General features: G+C 36.3%; 1 protein-coding gene across 4 annotated transcripts in view; it reads right to left on the reverse strand.

The window, feature by feature from the left end:
- Nucleotides 1–23,609, reverse strand: part of ANO5 (anoctamin 5) — an 86,706-nt gene that overhangs the window by 51,147 nt on the left and 11,950 nt on the right. For 2 of the 4 annotated variants that reach the window (XM_061406199.1, XM_061406198.1), the window contains exons 3-7: nt 20,944–20,991; nt 14,249–14,290; nt 11,293–11,406; nt 4,500–4,568; nt 2,750–3,034 (exon numbers count right to left, since the gene is read on the reverse strand). In XM_061406199.1, the coding sequence (XP_061262183.1) occupies nt 2,750–3,034; nt 4,500–4,568; nt 11,293–11,406; nt 14,249–14,290; nt 20,944–20,991 (558 nt within the window). The remainder of the gene's footprint in view (nt 1–2,749; nt 3,035–4,499; nt 4,569–11,292; nt 11,407–14,248; nt 14,291–20,943; nt 20,992–23,609) is intronic. The other 2 variants (XM_061406201.1, XM_061406200.1) reach the window with 1 other exon arrangement.

A 23,609-nucleotide genomic window follows, 5' to 3' on the forward strand; every position in this document is an offset into this window, starting at 1 on the left:
GGCTCCGAAATCACTGCAGATGGTGATTGCAGACAGGAATTTAAAAGACGCTTACTCCTTGGAAGGAAAGTTATGACCAACCTAGATAGCATATTCAAAAGCAGAGATATTACTTTGCCAACAAAGGTCCATCTAATCAAGGCTATGGTTTTTCCAGTGGTCATGTATGGATGTGAAAGTTGGACTGTGAAGAAAGCTGAGTGCTGAAGAATTGATGCTTTTGAACTGTGGTGTTGGAGAAGACTCTTGAGAGTCCCTTGGACTGCAAGGAGATCCAATCAGTCCATTCTAAAGGAGATCAATCCTGGGATTTCTTTGGAGGGACTGATGCTAAAGTTGAAACTCCAATACTTTGGCCACCTCATGCGAAGAGTTGACTCATTGGAAAAGACTCTGATGCTGGGAGGGATTGGGGACAGGAGGAGAAGGGGACGACAGAGGATGAGATGGCTGGATGGCTTCACTGACTCGATGGACATGCGTTTGAGTGAACTCTGGGAGTTGGTGATGGAAAGGGAGGCCTGGCGTGCTGCGATTCATGGGGTTGCAAGGAGTCAGACATGAGTGAGCAACTGAACTGCACTGATTTAAATATTTGTTATTATTAACAATACTAGTATTTTAAGGAAACTCAAAACTATTTTGCACATTTGAGGTGTCACTGTTGTAAGCATATACTTGCAAATATAACTAAGAAGAATACAAGTTTGGATACATGCATTTGGTATATGTCAAAATAGTAAGAAAGAGAGGAAGGAAGGAAAAAAGAGAGTAAAGAAGGATGGATGGATGTAGGAAGGAACAAACGAACAGACATTTCCCTGGTGCCAAATCTTAAAGCATTTCCTTCAGAGACTTATAATTATAAATTCTTTTTCTCTTCTCTCAGAGATGTATGCAAATCCTTTTAAAAGCTAAATAAACTTCTTGCCAGTTCTCTAACTCAGGAGTGTTTTTCTTAAGTTTTCTAGGAACCATCTCTCTCAAATGAAAACATCAAGGAAGGCAGCATCGCTGGTTCCTTGTCTCTATATGGGAGTGTAGTCTAGGCATCTGGTTCCAAGTTGTAGCTACCTGCTTCACATAGATATATGAGAAGCTTTATTATTATGAACACTTCAATTAGTAGATGAACTTAGAATAAATTATGTGGCAAATAGTGCAGCCAAGCCTAATAGAGGGGTCATCTGTGAAATACACATTGTGAGGCTCAAGACATAATCTGCTCAAGACAGATTATCTTGTTTATAAAGCAGACTTGTGAATTGAAACCTGGCTTTCTGATTTCATGCCATGTGCTCAACATCCCCTTAAATGTTGCCTCTTAGATCTGCTATTCCTGCTGCTGGTGCTTTTTAATCCAGGTAAGACAAGGGAGAGAACTTTTAGTTTGTTGATTTGCATTTTTATTTAAATTCTAGGTACTACATTTTGTTTAATATTCCTGTCAGTGAATTTTTCAAAAACCAGATCTAGGGACTAGAAGAATGATTATTTCAAAATCCTTCTTAGACACTTAGGAGTGGTGAATCTAAGTGAATGAAGTTGCTCATTCCTCAAGGAAAGAGTAAGTAATCTCAAGAAGACTCTTGTCTTTGTTAGAACCCTGGTGATTTCATTAGTAGGTAACAGATACATGGGGAAAGAGTAACAAAGAACCTGAATTTTTTTCCTCTAAAGTCAGATCAATAATAATAGGATCTCACACTTAGCAAATCCCTCATGCATTCCCAAAACTACTCAAAGTCATTCACACCTTAACTCATTTAATTCTCAGGGTAACCTATGAGGTGGGCATTACTGTTCTTTTAACAAAAACAAACAGGGGTAAAGAAACAGTGAGAGATTTTTAATGAGAAATTTAAAGATTCTAGGACTACAACCGGAGAGGAAATACTATTATAAAAAAGACTGAAAATGGTTTTAAATGAAAGGAAAAAGCTCTGATGTTTCTCAAATGCTGTCTATTGTGGACAAAATAAAATAATGCCTGCCATTTCAATATACAAGGAATGTTGCCTGCCAACAAGCCATTAACCACTGCAGCCATCCCACAATGGGCAATTCAGGACAGAGAAAAGCAGGATAGGGTCCTACATAGTTAAGAGGTATATCAAAGGAATAATTTCAACGAGCCCAGACTCCAGAATCTTCCTATACCCAGAAGAGCACTAAAATTATTAACTTGAGATATCTGTGTTTTGTGATTAGCAGTAATCTTTTAATGCTCCATTACATGTTTTTTGGTTTTTTTTTCCTAGCAAAAATTTCTTTTTATCCTGGGTTCTCCATGACCTTTTTGTAACAGTTCCTCAGAGGCTATAGTCTATGACAATGTCCCTGAAAAAAACATAATTCTCAATATTTAGGTTGTGCTTTTTTTACAGTCAACACCATATGTAAAGAAATTAAAACATTTCATTTCCATTTGGAATGACCAATATTTCTCCTAATGATTTTACAGAAATCTTACAACATCAAAGTCCTCTAGGTCTCAATTAAGTGATTCCCCCAATATTGCATGAGGCCTCTCTTTGCTATATTCACACTGTCAACTATTCACTTTTAAACAATTTGAGAAGTAGGGAGGTTGACAGGGTTAAGTGGTCCAAGATGGATATTCAAACCTGCCCAGTATCATGGAACACATCAGAGTTTACCCAGAAACACCTTGTAAGGCATAGTATTGCACATGTACACACATAAAAGCACAATTGAAGAGATGGACCCAAAGGTCTTCTCTACCTACAATTCTGTTTCTTGATGAGGATGGAAAGAAGCTTGACTCATCTTTAATGAGGAAGAGCTCTTGCCGATGTCTGCTGAACTGGACAGTGAAATAATCCGGAGTAGGATGCTTCACATCCCTTGGGAGCTTCAGAGGCTCAAGCATACAACTAAAAGGGAGTCTGTCAGCTGAGGGAATATCACTCTCCTTAACAGGCATTTTGATTCCCAACACTTCGGCATAAGTAACTAACACCTCCCAAGGGGCATGGATCTTGACAAAATAAGTCCTTCCATCTTCGGAGTTCTGTATAAAATGGAGGCAAAATAGTGGAAAGATTACTAAATTGATTAAAGAAAGAAAATTTTTATAAAACCCCAAATTAAAGATGTAACAGCATTTTCAATTTTTTGAAAAATTTCAGCAAAATTTCTAGAAGAGTAATGCTTAAAACAGTGGTACATACCTTCTTCTTGTTTAGTTGCTCAGTTGTATCTGGCTCTTTGTAACTCCATGGACTGGGACGGGATTTCCCAGGCAAGAATACTGGAGTGGATTGCCATTTCTTTCTCATATATATATGTGAGATATATATATATACATATATGTATGTATGTATAATATGTGGGTTTTCCTGGTGGCTCAGTGGTAAAGAATCTGCCTGCAATGCAGGAGGGGCACAGGTTCAATCCATGGGTTGGGAAGATCCCCTGGAGAAGGAAATGGCAACCTATTCCAGTATTCTTGCCTGGGAAATCCCATGGACAGAGGAGCCTGGTGGGCTACAGTTCACTGGGTTGCAAAAGAGTCAGATACCACTTGGCAGCTAAAAATAACAACACACACACACATACACACACACACATGTATATACACGCACATGCACGTGTGTGAGAAAGAAAGAGACATAGAAAAACAAAGTGAGAGTCTTTTTGAAAATATATTTCAGGGTCAATGTACACTAGCCTGATATCCATAGAAACACATGCGATTCTGGACAATCTCTTAAGTTTTTAACAACTAGCTATTAGCTCAGAACTGTGCTTAGGGTATATGAGAAATACACGCAAAGCATAAGGTGTACTTGCTCTTCTTACCCAGTTTCAATGTATTGCCTATACCCAGAAGAACTTTAGGTAACAACAGTTCATTACAAAGGAGAATAGTTAAGTTACAGATAGAATACATGGTATAATTCATATTTATTAGAGTTTAGTAAGAAAAAAATTCAGCAATAAATACAAAGTAGAGAATATTAATTTAGAACTAGAGTATTAGAGTTTCATGGACAGGGTTGGATCTGAAATAGGTCTTTAAAAGCAATTTGGAAAGAAATTCAATACAACAAGTAAATGGTAGGTTAGGGGGAAAAAATGTCATATTAATGAACAGAAAAATATGTCTAGGCCTTAACTAAAAGTTTGTGTTGCAAGACAGCCAGGTTAACTAGTTAAGGTGTTAGATTATAGGCCGCCTTCAAAATGAGACAGATATGAAACAAAAGCCATGTCTTTCCTTTCTCTGGATCCTGATGAGAACTATGCATGCCTATTTTTAAAGTGTTCCACTCATTACTCATCATCTCAATTTCAGAGCACTGACCTAGTTATTTACCTGAAATATCACAGGCCCTATCAACCCCAGTGTAAATGTCTGTAGGCAGAAAAACTTATTTTGCTCCCAAACACAATCTAGTCAGTCAAAGGTCAGAGTACAAGGAAACAAAACTTAAAAAACCAAGACTCTGGTATAGACTAATAACTACATTTACCATTTTATCTTCAATTTCCAACTCAAGACCAGTTTTTCTGAGATTTTGTTCAAATTGTCTTCTTCTTTCCTATGGAAAAACAAATCAGTAGAATTCTGTAAAATACTTTTATTTGCCCAGTGATAAACAGACTTGTTACACAATGACTGGGCCTTCAGACATTTCTTGGTTGTACATAAAAGCATTCTATATATTACCCCCATCTGAGTGCCATGAATGGCTTTTCACCTGTATTATAATTCATACTATAACTATAAAAATCAGTATATCTAGGAATAATCTCCAGGAAATATGCAGGACTACTCTCTGAAAAAAAAAATACAGAAAACTTTACTAAATTAACATAAAACATTTTGATAAACAGAGATATATTACATTTATAGTTGGGAAGACTCAATCCTACAAAGATATCAGATATTTTAAACAAATGACATATTTAATGCAATTTTCAGGCAAAATATCATCATGACTTTTTAATCATGAAGAATAGTTTCACTCAGAAAAAGTAAAATTAAATTTAATTCAATTAAGTGCAAATAATCATTACTTGTGAGCTTTAAAACAATAATTAACTGTTCAAAATGCTTTTGGCTTTAACTGTAAGTGTGAAAAATTGTAACTGTGATTTAAGTATAATTCAAGTATGAGTTAACCCTTATGCAAGTGTGAAAAATTGCAACTGTGACTTAAATGTAAAAAATTATAACATAACTATGAAAAATAGTAAATGAATTTTTAAAAGGTTTTACTAGGATATCACAGGACATATCTTCAAGTGGATATGTCCACCTTGAGAGATCTTCAAACTTTACAAGGAATATAATTTTAATGTGCTCTTTTTCTCCAACATCTAACATTTACAACATGTGAGAATATGTTTATGAACAATTCTCCCCTATCTGATACTTTTTCACAATTGCCCTTCTCCTATGTTACCAAAAGAAAAAGTAGGCTGCAATCCTCCAGGAAAGCAAAACAAAACAAAAAAATAAAGGGCAAGAAGGACATTCAAAGTACATTATCAGTATTAAAAAAGTGAGTAAGTTTAGTTCAGTCACCCAGTCATGTCCAACTTTTTGCAACCCCATGAACTGCAGCACGCCAGGCTTCCCTGTCCATAACCAACTCCTGGAGCTTACTCAAACTCATGTCGATGGAGTCAGTGATGCCATCCAACCATCTCATCCTGCCTTCCATCTTTCCCAGCATCAGGGTCTTTTCCAATGTGTGGAAAAGACATTTCCATCAAGTGGCCAAAGTATTGGAGTTTCAGCTTTAGCATTCAGCTTTAGCACTGATTTCCTTTAAGATTGACTGGTTTGATCTCCTTGCAGTCCAAGGGACTGTCAAGAGTCTTCTCTAACACCACAGTTCAATAGCATTAACTCTTTGGTGCTCAGCTTTCTTTATACTCCAACTCTCACATCCACACATGACTACTGGAAAAACCATAGCTTTGACTAGATGGACTTTTGTCGGCAAAGTAATGTCTCTCCTTTTTAATATGCTGTCTATGTTGCTCATAGCTTTTCTTCCAAAAAAAGGGAATACCTCCTCTCATTACAGTAACAAATGCTTTTGTGAGACATGTAGACACCAGTTCTCTGACTTCAGTAAAATTGAAAGCTGAGCTAAGTATTGTTAGGTGATAGACCATTAAATATTACTTTTATGACAAATCACTTTGTAATTTGCAGCTGTAATTCAGGAGTTCACCCAAAAAAGATTAAAGCTGCTAAAGCAGTACCATTTCTATTCCAATCTACTTATTTATCTGAACAAGCCTAATTTATACTAACATGAAAAAAAGAATATACTTGAAGGAGAAGCATCTCATTCTAGGAATAATTCTCATTCATCTACAAATAAAGAAAATTTGGTTGGGCTTCCCTGGTGGCTCAGTGCTGAGGAGTTGCCTGCCAGGGCAGATGACATGGGTTCAGCACCTAATCCCGGAGGATCCCGCACGCCACAGAGCAACTGCGCTTGTGTGCCTCAGCTACTGAGCCTGTGCTCTCGAGTCTGGGAGTAGCAACTACTGAAGCCCACGTGCTGCAGCTACTGAAGTCCAAGCACCCTGGCACTCATGCTCCTCAACAAGAGAAGCCACCGCAACGAGAAGCCTGAAAACCACACGAGTGAACAGCTGCTGAGAGCCGCAGCTAGAGGAAAATCTGTGCAGCAGCAATGAAGACCAAGCACAGTCACATATGAATAAATCAACAAAATTATTAAAAGAAAAAGAAGATATTGTTTAAAGCCCCTGCATTCATTTCGTTAACTGATGCATTTAGGATGAGTTTACTTTTGATGTTTGATAATTACTTGTCAAATATTATAGTATTTCAAGGTTTACCAATTATGCACTTGTACAACTGTATTAAAAAAAAAAAAAAACCCTCAAAAAACAAATGAAAAAGCTTAAGGCTTAGACCGTTCTGATAAAGAAATAAAAACCCTTCAATGTATATACACATTTGTTATAGCAAACTTGACTGAACAAACGATAGAAGCCTCTTTAAATATAAAACACATTTAAATTAGGAAAAAAGTACACAGAAAAAAGTGGAAGGAAAATTTTAGGTGGAAAAAAGTAAATTATGTAAAATTTGAAGTGTTAAAAAAGAATTTCTTCATATAATTCATTTTTTAAAAATAAATGATGATGGGTGCCAAATTGCCATGACATTTACCTTCTAGGGATATAAATTAAAAAGTGATTTAACTGGACCATTTACAGTACACTATAAATTCTGTCCTTTGTAACTACTGAATATATGATAAATAACTGTAGATGAGGAAGACTTGTAGATGAATCAGGCTTTGGGGAGAAGTCCAGGAGTTCATTTTAGACCTGTTGAGTCTGAGATTCTGTAAGACTTCCGAGTAGAGATACAGAACAGCCATATAGGAAAGAAGAATGAAGTGGAAAAGTAAACAGAATTAGCACCAACATGGTCTTAAATTTTAAAACTGTGAGACTGGATGTATCATCAAAGAAATCAATGTAGATTGAGACAAGAAGAGGATCAAGGACAGAGCCTACGGCACTATGCTAACAAGGGATCAGGCAGAAGAAAAGATTGAAAAGGGGTGGCTAGTGAAATAAGAAGAAAACTGAAAGAATCTGGAGACTTGGAAGCCACGTCAAGAATGTGCAGCATAGAGAAAGGAAAGCTAAGTGGTGGCAGATGCTGCTAACAGGTCAAGCAAAATGAGGGTTGAGACTTGAACACTAGATTCATTTATATAAAGATAAGCAGAGTGGGTGAGGTTAAGGCCTGATAGGAATGGGTTTAAGAGAAAACTGAGCCAAAAGAAAATCGAGAAATTGACAGTAGCTGGCAGGGAAACTAGGATCAAGAGAAGGTTTTTTGTTCTTGCTTTTTTAATTTTTATTTTTTAAATAAGGAACAATTAACAGCACATTCACTTGTTGAAAGAAATGATTCAGTAAAGAATGACACAAAATGCAGTTTAAGGGAGAAAGAATTATAAAAGCAACATCCCTAAGTAGGCATACTATAACAGGCTTAAAACGTATTCTTAGAGAAGCCTGCCTGCAAGGTTGGTTCTGGTGTTTGGAAACTGGTTTTGGGGAGTGTTCCCACCACTCTCAGAACTACTGAGAGTGGCTGACTTCACTTCACCTATGACACAGTTTTGTACACAGTTTTGTCACAAATGACATAGTTTGTACAAAACTATGTCATTTATACTGAACACCTGCTTCCCTTTAGGACTATGAAATATCGGTATGAGCTCAGCAGAAGGTGACAAGTAAAATCCTACAGCGCTGCATCATTAATGAGCTTCCCTAGCAGTCAACGGGAGAAGGCAATGGCACCCCACTCCAGTACTGTTGCCCGGAAAATCCCATGGATGGAGGAGCCTGGTAGGCTGCAGTCCATGGGGTCGCTAAGAGTCAGACACGACTGAGCAACTTCACTTTCACTTTCCACTTTCATGCATTGGAGAAGGAAATGGCAACCCACTCCGGTGTTCTTGCCTGGAGAATCCCATGGATGGAGAAGCCTAGTAGGCTGCAGTCCATGGGGTGGCACAGAGTTGGACATGACTGAAGTGACTTAGCAGCAGTAGCAGCAGCAGTCAACACTTCCAGTGCAATGTCACACATTGTCGCTAGAAAAATCAAGTGCATCCCATGAGTCCCCTCCACCTGGCGAGAACTCTTACAAGCTTGTATCTGATTTTCTCTGGATTTTGTCCCATACATTCTTTTCCTTTTGCTGATTTTGCTTTACTTATTTCATTGCAATATATCATAGCCATTGAGTGTGGCTGCATGCTGTGTTCTGTGAGGTCTTTTACTGAATCAGCAAACCTGGGGTAGTCTTTCTGATCCCTAAAAATGGATTCAGGACACAAGCAGAGTTCTTGGCTTTAGACAGAAGGACAGACAGCTCATCTGTGGTAACAGAAAGAAATGCAGATTACACAGATGAAGATACTGGTAGAGGGACAGACATGATAATGAAAATTAATAATTTCTCTTCTACTTGCTTCAGTTTTCTCAGTGACTTAGAAAAGTGGTCAGCCAAGCTTGAAAATAAGGAGGATACATCCAAGATAAGAGAGAGAAAAGGTTATAAAACAGTCATCCAGCAGATTGGGAAATCGAATAATTTAAAGAAGTAAAGTGTGACTGCCAGATAGCATTAAGGACCTAGTTGAGGTCCATTGGCACAAACACGAGATAAAGTCAGTAAGTGAGATATATCTCTTTCTTTCTGATGGTTCTAGCATGTAGTAGGTAGACAGCTGGGTTTAATGAAGTTGTTTTGCAAAGTTAAGTATGACTGAGAGAGGAGCAAGGGGTTCGATGGCATATGCCATAAAGTATAATTTGATATGAGATTTAAACTGAACAAGCATAAAAAAGAGCATAAAGATAAGGAGCAGCAGTAAGAAGATTAACATAATTATATTTAATCTGGTCCTGGTGAGTTGAAGGAAGAAGGGTATTAGTCAGACAGGTGGATACTTGGTATGAGATTGTAAAGAGTTGTAGCCATTAGTAATGGCAAGTTCTAGGGGAATGAAAGGCTGAGTTAGAGACTAAGATAACTGGAAAAGGGAGTTCAAGGAACACAGAGGCCAGGATGCCAAAATAATCATCTATATATGCACTGAGATTATAAATACTTAAAAAAGGAGCTTGGGTGTAGAGTAATAGTGAACCAGGAGCTAAAATTGTTGAGAAACTTTTTGTTAACAAAATCTTCCCTGTTGGAAGATCAGGGATGGAATAAGGGCAGCAACAATGCTGGGTAGTGATAACTCTGATGAGATTTAAAGCTCAGGAGTTTTAGGGCTAAGCAAGGGAGGACGGACTGGAATCAACAAGATACAAGGAGAGCAGGCATTCATCCATCTCCGGAAAAACAGTCTGCAGGGGAAAAACCGGCACCACTTAAGAGGGCTGCTGGGGAAGGCATCAAATCCCCAAGAGGAGCTAGGCTTGAAGAACATTCAGACAAGAGCTGAAAGTGGTGACAGTGAATGAATTTTAGTGCCCTAGTGAAAGAGTTTCCAGGGAAAGAGTAGAAGAAAAGGACAGGGAGGGATATGTACAGGAACTTACATAATATCTCTAGTTTTTTACTTTATGGGACATTTATTTCTGATGTTAAGCATGTTAGTAAATGTGTGTTTATATGCTTACCCATTGCTGTTGTTCAGTCACTAAGTCATATCCAACTCTTTGAGGCCCCATGTACTGCTGCTGCTGCTGCTGCTGCTGCTAAGTCACTTCAGTCGTGTCTGACTCTGTGTGACCCCATAGACAGCAGCCCACCAGGCTCCCCCGTCCCTGGGATTCTCCAGGCAAGAATACTGGAGTAGGTTGCCATTTCCTTCTCCAATGCACGAAAGTGAAAACTCAAAGTGAAGCCGCTCAGTCGTGTCCAACTCTTTGCGACCCCATGGACTGCAGCCCACCAGGCTCCTCTGACAATGGGATTTTCCAGGCAAGAGTACTGGAGTGGGGTGTCATTTCCTGCTCTGCCCATGGACTGCAGGACACCTCAAATATTTAATGGCTCAATCAGCAAAGAATCTGCCTGCAAAGCAGGCGACCCAGGTTCAATCCCTGGGTCAGGAAAATCCCCTGGAGAAGGAAATGGCAACCCACTCCAGCATTCTTGTCTGGAAAATCCCATGGACAGAGGAGCCCGGTGGGCTACGCAGTCCATGGGGTCGCAAAAGAGTTGGACACAACTTAGGGACTAAACCAACCAACCAATATTTATTAAGCATCCATTATTCTCCAACTACTCCTCTAGGCATTTGAGTATACAGTAACAAAAAAGACAAAGTCTTTGGTTTTGTGAACTTACTTTATGGTGTTGGAGACAGTAAACAAGTGGAAAAAAACCACAAATAATGTAAGTTTAGAAAGTGATAATGTAAGTTCAGAAAGAACATAATGTCAAGGCTATTTCAGATAGAATGGATTACTGAAAGCTGAAATGAAATTGAATACAAAAGATAAATATTATATTCATACATACACCTCAGATTCTGGTGGTCACATTTAAGAACAAAGGTGAGCTACAAAGAGAAGCCACTGTCCAAAATGTTAAAAAAAAAATTGAAATTACATATGCATTTTTGGGTTGCATATTTTGTAGTCTTTCCACTCAGTTTCTGCTTCCAGAAATACTCTGGGGCTGCTAACTTTTACAAAATAATTTCAGTGGAAACATCCCTATCAAATTATGGAATGTGCTTCTTTTTATTATTCCCATCTCTATCTCTCGTAAGTACTTACCGCCTTTAATTCTGCTTCTTTCTTTATGTCATCAACATAGGAAAGCACAAAATCAATTTTCCTAATCCCATCTCTGAAGAAGATAGAATCTTTGCTTTGTTCATCTTTTTTAAACTGCAGGAGACATGAATGGCACAGCTTTAAGTTACAGTTTTATTTTCAGATGGCAAAAAAAAAAAATGAAAGAAATTAAAATTTGGTCACCATCTAATTTCATTTTCAGAAAATGACAGATGAAGACAGAGCTTTCATCAATGGAAGATCATGCTTATTTTAGAAAGTCACATTCATAAAGAAGTTACATATTAAACAATGAAGACTCAAGATGAAACGAACCATATTGACTACATGCACTATAATAAAAATGTTACAATTATACCAAAATACAAAATGAATACATGTATACATTGATCCCAAAAGCATATTCAGAGAGAGACTTGTTACTTCATTAAGCAAAATATCAATTAGTCCAACAAATAATTCATGGTCACATACTATTTTAGGGGTATAATTAATTACAGACTAATTCATGAATTAGTGCAAGAACACTGCAAGAACAAAAACATAATTAATGTTCATGCTATGTTTTCATAAAATTGCTACTTTTTAATTAACTTTTTGAAGGGTTAAAATAAAATCAAGATGCAGCTGAAAATTAGAAAGCAAGTTAGCTTGCTATCTGGCTTCAATTCAAATACACTTGCACACAAATCTCCTTTTCAACATCAATTATTTAAGTGAGCCAAAATCAATCCATTGTTTAAATCTGTGTTATCAATTCTCTCAGTAAAATGATCAAACTTGCAAATTCACCCATCACATGTATAGTTCATTAATTCCTCCCCTTTCAAAACTACAAAAACATCAGAGCTTCAAAAAGAAGAGATTTTAAGTTTGACTGATTTGGTCCTCTTGGAAGTTTACATGTAATATGTAATAGTCAATATTTGGAACAGTCCACATATAATACTTAGAATGATGTAAATAGATGATACAGTGCATATCAGTGATCTCTCTAACCCTGTGATGCAAATTCATAATATAGACAACTTTCCAACTGCTTGAGCTAACTAGTGAATGGGGAACTGGGTGTTTAATTTTCATAACTGTATTTATTTCAGTGTATGAGTTTCTTTTATGGTATTCTATGCTGTTTTTCATTCAAGTCAGGCCAGGCAAATCACCCATAAAAAGGACTGGATATAGATCAGTCAAGTAAGAATAAGAAAAAAATCTCATGTTTGATCTGTGGTTTATGAACAGAATAACTGTATTTTAGTTATATGAATGCATAACTGGTATGTCTCAGAAAGAACTAGCTCCCAATGCACAGGAGGAAATGAGTGAAAAAAGAATGGAGAAACAAAAAATACTCAAGGAGTGTAGAGATTACATATCAAGATTTAGTTATTTAAATGTTATGTCTCAGTTTTTTGCACCCCAAAGGATACATAGTCATCTCTCTTCTCATAAAAGTAAAAAAAAAAAAACAAATGAAAAATTCAAACTGTCATGTTATAGATCTTGATTATAAATCACTAAATAAAAGTGAACAAAATGAAAAATTATTTGAGCTCTTGTAAGTTGTCACAGGATTAGCATATTTTATGAAGTTCCCAAACTGGGGAAGGGAAAATAATACTAATTAGATTAAATGCAATCAAAGCAAAAAATTAGAGGGAAAAATAATAATCTTTTTGCTCTAAGTCTGGGTCAGTCATATTTTGTCTGGTAGAGTTTTTTTTTTTTTTTTTATGACATACATTGGTAAGAATTCATATTTGAACAGCTAAATTTAGGTCCACAAAGAGAAGTTCTGGTGACAGAAGATGTGCATATAGAAATCAACAAAAATCACACTCAGAGTTTTTTTCCATTAGGGAACAAACAAAGCAGCTAGACTATTTAATCCAATTATTTCCTGAACGTTCAGTCGAAATGTGCTGTGCTTAGTTGCTCAGTTGTGTCCAACTCTTTGCAACCCCATGGGCTGTAGTCTGCCAGGCTCCTCTGTCCATGAGCATATGTAATTCCCTTCTCTCAAAAACCAAAGGCTACCTAGAAAAACCCACATTTCTATCATTATGTCATTCCCTAACTATACACTGTAAAAGTTTTTTTAAATACAGAGAAATCACTGGTAGCCCTGTAAACACTATGAGGAGAATCCCACGGATGGAGGAGCCTGGTGGGATGCAGTCCATGGGGTCGCGAAGAGTTGGACATGACTGAGCGGCTTCACTTTCACTTTTCATTTTCAGGCACTGGAGAAGGAAATGGCAACCCACTCCAGTGTTCTTGCCTGGAGAATCCCAGGGACGGGGAGCCTGGCGGGCTGCCGTCTATGGGGTCACACAGAGTTGGACATGACTGAAGTGACTTAGCAGCAGCAGCAGACGTCCTTAGCACTGTTCACAGAAACTGGCTGAAGTCAACTGGGGCAAAAAAACATGATAATTTTGTTACACGTAACTGAAAACTATGAAAACATCTCATTCTTTTGCAGAAAACATGACATTAAGATCATTGTTTTTTGCAGTGTGTGTATCTTTTTATTTATATTTGATTGTATTTGTATTTGTTCTTGGAAATGCCTGTTTATAGTGAGGCAAACATCTGTGTGGCTATTGAATGAGGTAGTTATTCTGAGGTTCATAAACCTCAGAATTCTTCATGGGAATTCATAAACTTCTGAAACTGTATGTAAATTGAAAGTGTGTAAGTGCAAGTGCGCGTATTTGTGTGTTTGCAATTACAATTTTTTAAGGAAGAGGTTCCAAAGCTTAAATCAGACCCCAAAAAGATTATGAATCACCATTCTAAAATCTCAGTTGTCTGGGGAATAGGAACCAATGACAAACACCCTCAAATTAATAGCATTCATTACAACAAAAATGACTCAGGCTAGCAACGTAGCCATCCAAAGCACAGGCAGTTATCACTCCACGCTGGTTACCAGAAGACGCCGCCTCAGGAACAAATTGAATCGCTTGGCAGACTGTGAAGCAATCAATAGAATGTTAGCAAATCCTGCCCAGAATTAAAGAAGAGTTCCCCCAAAACAGACATGCAAACAAACAAACCCCAGTATGATCGCTCAAGTGAATATGCATGTGTGTGTGTAATACTTGAGATTTGGAAGGTGGGAGAAGACAGTAAGAAGAAAAGAAGAACAAAAATAGGAAGAAGACAATAAATGAAAGAAAAATAGGGGACTTTGGAGTAAATTTCCCTAAATCCTTTTACAGTAACTTTAAATAATATACATTTGTGGGCCTGGATTAAGAAAGAAAGAACAGAAAAAATAATGAAGGAAAACATGAGAATGGAAATGTAAAGTAGAATAGATGTAGTAGAAATTCTGTTATGTATGCCTATATACATCAGGCAAAGAAAGCAAAATTATTACAGTTATTCTGGGACCACGTATGGTATGAAAAGCTCACCCAATAATGTAAAATATTTCATTACTGAAAAAAAATACTGAAATTACCATTACCATATAAGTGTGTGTGTAATTGCCTTTTTTTTAGAAAGAGGTTCCAAGCTTTAATCAGATCTAAAAGATTAACGATCTTTCATTACAATTAAAATATTTCACTATCAGAATACTGGGGGGAAAAAGTAACTTAATTACTTAAATGCTGAGTTGTCTTCAATCTTCGGTTACCATTATCTTTAGAATACCAAAGCAATTCACTACAAAACATCTGGGATAATCAATGATATTTGGAAGGAAAACAACCTATGGCACAAAAAGGCAAGTACTATATTTCACAGTAAAATGAAATTATAAATTATCTAATTAAATTATCAATAAAGAATTTCAGTTCTTGCCATACAAAGTTTTGTTTAAACTGTTGTCTTTCTGGAAAATGCTAAAGAGACCCAGCAACTGGTGACTAAGCTGGGAAAGTCTCAGCTCTGTAAACTGAACAACCTACTATGTATAGATGACTTAATACTGCCATTATTTAAAAAAAAAAGACAGATACATGATGGATGTTGGTCACTGTATAAAGCATATTATTTTGTGTTGGGCTGAAATATTTCAACTTAGCACTTTAATTTTCTTGGCATCTTTCATGAGATGCACAAGTTACTGCTTTTCTCAGATGTTTTACCAGAAGTCATCACAAAATTGTTAAGGGAAATGAAACACTCATACTCTAAGAAGCCACATAGGACCATATTATGACTTTCACGGGTCCCTTTTCTATTAAAATTTTTAATAAAAAATAATAATATGATTATACTTTTTTTTACTGATTTTAAAATATATTAAAATTAAAACATTTCCACGGGCTCCAAAAAGTATTTTGTGGCTCCCATGCCTGGATAATAAGTTGGCCCTGGAGTCATGGTTTAACTAGTACCACCACATTAAGAATGTTGAGTATGCAAGGTATAAAAATTTACCTAAATGACTGGTAAAAAGCCTTCTGTGATAAATACATCTAATGTCAAGTTACTTTGCAGCCTTTCCAATACACGATATCCTCACAATATAAAAATCAGTGAGCTCAGTATCAACAGCTGGTCCTGAAAAAGTACTGACTTAACATTTCTAAAAATTAATTTTAAATATATTAAATGAAGATCACCAAAGGACTTGATTACAAAATGATACAACTAACATTCCATAGACTAAAAATTTAGAATTAATAACTTTATTATACATTGCCATCATGTGCCGAATATGTTCACTTTTCATTACAAAATAGTAACACTAAACCTACTAAAAATGTATTTTTAAAATCATTCCTATTTCCTTGTACTTTGTAACCATTTGGCGTATTTACTTCTAGTTTTATCTAAGCACTGAATTTTTTAATATAATAAATGGCTACATGTAATCCACACATTTTTCTTGCCTTTTTAATAATATTACCATGATATTTAGTTCTCATATTATTATAAACTTACCATAAGCACAACTTGTATGTGTCTTTTCAATTCATTAAATTTAATCTAATTTATTTGTAAAAAGATATGTCAGAGCCTCTTCTCTATAAATAGCGTTGAAAACTTTTATTACTGGTGCTACACAGGAGTCGGCAATAACATCTTTCTTTCATTACACATAACTTGAACACCTTAAGGCCTAACTTTTGAATTGTTATGCCAGGTGCTTTAAATCTGTATATTTTTAAAATCAAAGATAGAGATAAGAGAGAGAGAGAAAGAGTAATGTCCAATTGGAAATGAAAAAATATATATATTTACATGAGGATCAAAAATATGAAGCATCTATGGGCAGATTTAACATATATGTATAATACTTGCACATTAAAAATGAAAATACTGCTGATATATACTAAAACATATCAAAACAGAGATATATTTTATGTTCATGTATTTTTGAAAAGGGTCAATATTGTTAAGATGTAAATTCTCCTGAAATTAATCTATAGATTCTAGGCAATACCAATCAAAACACCAAAAATAATTTTTTTAGACTTGTCAAGCTGATTGTAAAATTTATATGAAAAATGTAGATTTTAGAGTAGCCAAACAATTTTGATAAAGAAGAATAAATTGGAAATAATCTGATTTTCATACGTTTACTACAAAGTGAAAGCAGAGACATTATTTTGTCAACAAAGGTTCTTCTAGCCAAGGCTATGGTTTTTCCAGTAGTCATGTATACATGTGAGAGCTGGACTATAAAGAAAGCTTCAGTTCAGTTCAGTTCAGTTGCTCAGTCGTGTCCGACTCTTTGCGACCCCATGAATTGCAGCACGCCAGGCCTCCCTGTCCATCACCGACTCCCGGAGTTCACTCAAACTCTTGTCCATCGAGTCGGTGATGCCATCCAGCCATCTCATCCTCTGTCGTCCCCTTCTCCTCCTGCCCCCAATCCCTCCCAGCATCAGATTCTTTTCCAATGAGTCAATTCTTCGCATGAGGTGGCCAAAGTATTGGAGTTTCAGCTTTAGCATCAGTCCTTCCAAAGAACACCCAGGGCTGATCTCCTTTAGAATGGACCAGTTGGATCTCCTTGCAGTCCAAGGGACTTTCAAGACTCTTCTCCAACACCACAGTTCAAAAGCATCAGTTCTTCGGCACTCAGCTTTCTTCACAGTCCAACTTTCATATCCATACACGACCATTGGAAAAACCACAGCCTTGACTAGATGGACCTTTGTTGGCAAAGTAATGTCTCTGCTTTTGAATATGCTATCTAGGTTGGTCGTAACTTTCCTTCCAAGGAGTAAGCATCTTTTAATTTCATGGCTGCAGTCACCATCTGCAGTGATTTTGGAGCCAAAAAAAATAAAGTCGGACACTGTTTCCACTGTTTCCCCATCTATTTCCCATGAAGTGGTGGGACCGGATGCCATGATCTTCGTTTTCTGAATGTTGAGCTTTAAGCCAACTTTTTCACTCTCCTCTTTCACTTTCATCAAGAGGCTTTTGAGTTCCTCTTCTCTTTCTGCCATAAGGGTGGTGTCATCTGCATATCTGAGGTTATTGAGATTTCTCCCGGCAATCTTGATTCCAGCTTGTGCTTCCTCCAGCCCAGCGTTTCTCATGATGTACTCTGCATACAAGTTAAATAAACAGGGTGACAATATACAGCCTTGACGTACTCCTTTTCCTATTTGGAACCAGTCTGTTATTCCATGTCCAGTTCTAACTGTTGCTTCCTGACCTGCATATAGGTTTCTCAAGAGGCAGGTCAGGTGGTCTAGTATTCCCATCTCTTGAAGAATTTTCCACAACTTATTGTGATCCACACAGTCAAAGGCTTTGGTAGTCAATAAAGCAGAAATAGATGCTTTTCTGGAACTCTCTTGCTTTTTCCATGATCCAGTGGATGTTGGCTTAGCACCAAAGAATTGATGCTTCTGAACTATGGTGTTAGAGAAGACTCTTGAGCCTCCCTTGGACTGCAAGGAGATCCAACCAATCCATCCTAAAGGAGGTCAGTCCTGGGTGTTCATTGGAAGGACTAATGTTGAAGCTGAAGCTCCAATTCTTTGGCCACCTGATGCGAAGAGCTGACTCATTTGAAAAGACCGTGATGCTGGGAAAGATTGAGGGCAGGAGGAGAAGCAGATGACAGAAGATGAGATGGTTGGACGGCATCACACACTCAATGGACATGGGTTTGGGTAAACTCCAGAAGTTAGTATTGGACAAGGGTCCTGGCGTGCTGCGGTTCATGGTGTTGCAAAGAATCGGATACGACTGAGTGACTGAACTGAACTGAACTGAACTGAGAGTAATCAGGACAGTGTAATACTGTCAGAAGAACAGACATATGATGGGGCAAAGCAGAGTTAGAAATAAACTCACACCTACATGGTCAGTTTCCACAAAGGTTCTATGAGGAAATGATAGCACGTGCTACATATGCATAGTAAAAAGCAAATAAATTTAATTCTCACCACAAATCATCTACAAAAGTGAACTCAAAATGAACCCCAGACCAAAGGTAAGAGTTAAAAATATAAAATTGTAGAAAATCTGAGAAAATCTCCTCTACTTTGGTACAGACAAATATTTTTTAGAGCACCAAAAGCATGGTTCATTTAAAAAAAAAAAAAAGAATGAGAATCTGAACTTTGACATTTTGAAAATTTGTTTTTTTTTTAAAAACAGTGTTAAGTTAAAAAAAAAAAGGGGAAAGTCATAGATTGGGAGAAGATGTTTGGAATACACAAAATTGACAAAGGTCTTGCCTTCAAACTTTTTAAAAGCCAGTAAAAGATAATCCAGTTTCTAAAATACAGAAAAGATTTGAACATACAGTTAACAGAAGATGTATGATTGGTCAATAAGCCCATGAAAAGATGTGTAACATTATCATTCATCAGGGAAACGAGAATGTCCCCTCTCAATTTCCCTCATGGGCAAGGGGGTGATAATAAATATGTAAACGGTTCCCACAAAATAATCAAGGAGAAAAAAAAAAAGAAAACCTAACAGCTTAACAGAAAAATAGACAAGATATATAACAGATGATCCAGCAAAATAAATGAACATGACCATAAATGTAGAAAAAAGATAAGTGTCTCACTCATATTGAGAGGTATGAAAGTTTAAATTATCCTAGGATACAGTAGTAAATGAAAAAGCTCCACTATCTATATCTCTCTAACAGACAGGCAAACATCTAAACTCAGTAAACACTGTTAGTAAGGCTCTGGAGAAAGAGAGCACTTGTATATTTCTTAGAAATGCAAAACAGAAGGAAATTTGGTAATATATGGTAAAATTACATATGCCTTTATTTTTGATGGTTAAATACTATTTAGAAAGATACACTTGGCCAAAATATTATAAGCCTGATTCCCAAGGGTTAAAGACTAAAAAAAAGAAAAGATTTCCAAGATTAAAAACAACCCAAAGGTCCATCAATAAAAGACTGGATGAATACATTATCCTAAACCCACACAATTGAATACTATGTCACACACTAGCAAATGAGAGTGAAATCGATACACAATACAGAGGTAACTCCAGGATGTTTTTAAGTGAAAACCAAGGAACAGAGCAATACATAGAGTATGCTATCTTTAGTGTAAGAAGCAGGGGAAATGTAAATACACATATGTACTTAGACACGGACACACAGAAAAGTAAAGGATGCACGATGCACTGGAAGGACTAACTAAAAATGCTCACTACAGAAGACTTGAGAGGAGAAAAGAAAGAAGAAACTTTTCCTTGAAATGCTTTGATTCATAGTTTCAAACAGAGATGGATTTACCAGCAAATAATGAAGTCAAAGTTTCAGTGCCTCTTACATCAGTCCCTTCAAGCATTTAGGAAGAATTCTAGCAATGTGCTTGTTCTCACGGTCAAACATTTTTGTAAGGGTTTTAAAGTAAATTATTGTCCTATTATTCTTCTTAAAAAGTGACGCCAAAATAGCATATGCTTTAGGCTCCACTTAACCTTATTTGATCTATGGTTTTCAACTTGGGAATCAGATAAGTGTTTAACATGGTCAAAAAATAAACATAAATTAAAATAAGTTAAAAAAAATTTTTTTAATAAAATTTCCGGTATTTTATTTTGATCAACCCCACAATCTTCATTCTGGAACATAAAGATCAGTATGCTAGTGAAAAGGAAAACATTTGTATCAAAATAGTCAGTAAGAAAATAACTCTGTTTCCATATCTTCCCAAATGGTATCTTTTAGTTAGTAAGCAACTAATATAAAATTTTGAATGCCTTTATTTACCTCTTAATTGACATTCAAATTTGCTAAATAAATTGTACTTCTTCATGATTATTCTTAGGTGTGCAGCTACAGGTAGGACGAGAGATGTATGGAGAAAGAATACTAAATTAGACCTCGGAAACCTGAGTTCTAACCTAGTCCAGGATATGCCCCCTAAACATATGTTTAATTTTGGTCAAATCATTAAACGTCTCACACCCTTCATTTTCTCATCTCTAAAACTGGGAAAGTAAAATGCAAGCAAAGTGCTATGCTTTATGCACCATTCTAACTAATGTGCCTGATGACACCTTTTTCCCCACAAGCAATGGATTGTTTGCAAATAAAGCATCAAATATCATGTATAAGAACTTGAAAAATAACTGTGAACTAAATAAGAGTCATAAATGCTGATTATACAAAGATAACCCATCATGTCCATGCAAGAAAGTGCACTACTGATGGCTGCTTACCCGTGGTTCTTGACAGATGAGAAAACTGGACTCTCCGCTTCTCAGGTCCTAATAGCACCATGGAGAAGACACAGCACTGTTAATAATAAGGCAATGGAGAGCATACAACTGTCAACAACAAAAACTCTAGATTCTCTATGCAAAATCTAAACCTACAACTCAGGGGAGCTATGAAACACATGAAATTGTATGCAAAATTCTGTATATACATGGGGTTTCCCAGGTGGCGCTAATGGTAAAGAACCCACCTGACAATGCAGGATACATAAGAGATGTGGGTTCGATTCCTGGGTTGGGAAAGCTCCACTGGAGGAGGGCATGGCTACCCACTCCAGTATTCTTGCCTGGAGAATCCCAAGGACAGGGGAGCCTGGTGGGCTGCCGTCTGTGGGGTTGCACAGAGTCGGACATGACTGAAGCGATTTAGCAGCAGCAGAAGAGCAACTAAGCACAGCATGGATATAACTTTTTTTCTTTTAATTCTGATTTTATTTAGGTTCTTTTGTTTCCTTAGTTGAAACTGAAAGCTTGTAAATTTTATTTTATCTTTTCAAATATCAGCTCTTAATTTCATTGTTCTTTTCTATTGTCTTTTTAGTCTCTATGTCATTTATTTCTGTTCTGATCTTTACTTTTATGAAGAGCTTTTATCATAAATGGATGTTGAATTTTGTCAAATGGTTTTCAGTATCATATTCTTTTTATCTTTGATGTGATCATATGATTTTTGTCTTTCATTTTGTCAATGTGATGTATTATGCTGACTGATTTGCATGTATTGAACCATCTTTGCATCCCTAGAATAAATTTTCACTTGACCATGGCATATGATCCTTTTAATGCATTTTTGAATTCTTTTTGCTACAATATTTTGTTAAGGATATTTTTATATGTGTTCAAGAGGTATATTAGCCTGTAATTTTCTTTTTTTGTGGTGCCCTTGTCTGGTTTTTGTATCAGCATAGTTCTGGCCTCATAAAATGAATTTGGAAGTGTTTCCTTTTCCTCAATATTTTGGAAGAACTTGAGAATGATTGATACTAAATTTTCTTTGAATTTTTGGTAGAGTTCTCCAGTGAAGCCATCTGGTCCTGGAATTTTGTTTGTTGAGAAGTTTTTGATTAATTATTAAATTATATATCACCATAAGAAAGGCTATATATGACATGCCCACAGCAAACATCATGCTCAAAAGAAAAGCTTTCACCTTTTTCTATAAGATCAGGAATAATAATATGATGCTCATTCCTGACACTTTTAGTTAACATAATATTTCAAGTCCTAGCCTGATCAATTAGGCAAGAAGAATAAATAAAAGACCTACTACATTTAAAAGGAAAAGCAAAACTGTCACTATTTGCAGATGGCATGTGTTAATATAACCAAAACCCTGAAGACTGCCCCCCTAAAACTGTTAGAATTAAATATTAAATTTAGTAAAGCTGCAGGGTACAAAAATACACAAAAGTCAGTTGCACTTCCACACACACTAGTAAAGAGTTATCATAAAGAGAAATTAAGAAAACAATCCCATTTACAATTGCATCAAAAAGAATAAAATACTTAAGAATAAATTTAACCAAGGAAGTGAAAGACCCGGAACACACTGCTGAAAGACACTGAAGACACGTAAGCAGAAAGCTGCCTGTGCTCATGGGCTGAAAGCTTAACGGTGTTGAAGTGTCCACATCACACAAAGCAATCTACAGATTAATTCGACCAACCATAATTCCAATGGCATTTTTCACAGGACTGAATTAATAATCCTAAAATTTGCCTAAACCCACAAAAGACCCTGAACAACCCAACCAATCTTAAGAAAGAAGAACAAATGTGCAGGTATCATACCTTCCGATTTCCAACTATATTATAAATACATAGTAATCAAAACATAATAGTATTGATATAAACACAGAAATATAGATGAACAGAACAGAGAGCCCAAAAATAAACCCATTATATATGATCAATTAATTTATAACAAAGGAGCCAATAAAATACAATGGGTAAAGGATAATGTCTTCTTCAATAAGGGGTGTTAGGGACACTGGATAGTCACATGCAAAATAATGAAACTAGACCACTATCTCACACCATACACAAAAATTAATTTAAAATGCATTAAAGAATTGAGTGTAAGATCTTAAATCATAAAACCCAGGAAAAAAATTTAGGTGGTAAGCTCCTTGACATCAGTCTCAGAGATAATTTTTTGCATCTGACTCTAAAACCAAAGGCAGTAAAAACAAAAATAAACCGGTGAGATTACACCAAACTAAAAAGTTTCTGCATAGCAAAGGAAATCATTAACAAAGTGAGAAGGCAACCTACCAAATGGGAGAAAATATTTGCAAATCATACACCTGATAAGAGGTCAACACCAAAATACATATACATATATATAAAAAAAAAGCCATACAACTCAATAGCAAAAAAGCCAAACAATCCAATTGAAAAAATGGGCAGAGGATCTGAATAAGCATTTTCCCAAAGAAATACAGATGGCCAACAGGCACATGAAAAGATGTTCAACATCACTAATCATCACAGAAATGCATATTAAAATCACCGTGAGATATCACCTTACTCTTGTAAGAATGGCTACTATTAAAAAGATAAGGATAACAGTGTTGGCAAGAATATGGAGAAAAGGGAACCCCTATGTA

The sequence above is a fragment of the Bos javanicus genome, chromosome 29 (assembly GCF_032452875.1).
Source record: "Bos javanicus breed banteng chromosome 29, ARS-OSU_banteng_1.0, whole genome shotgun sequence".
NCBI lineage: Eukaryota > Metazoa > Chordata > Mammalia > Artiodactyla > Bovidae > Bos > Bos javanicus.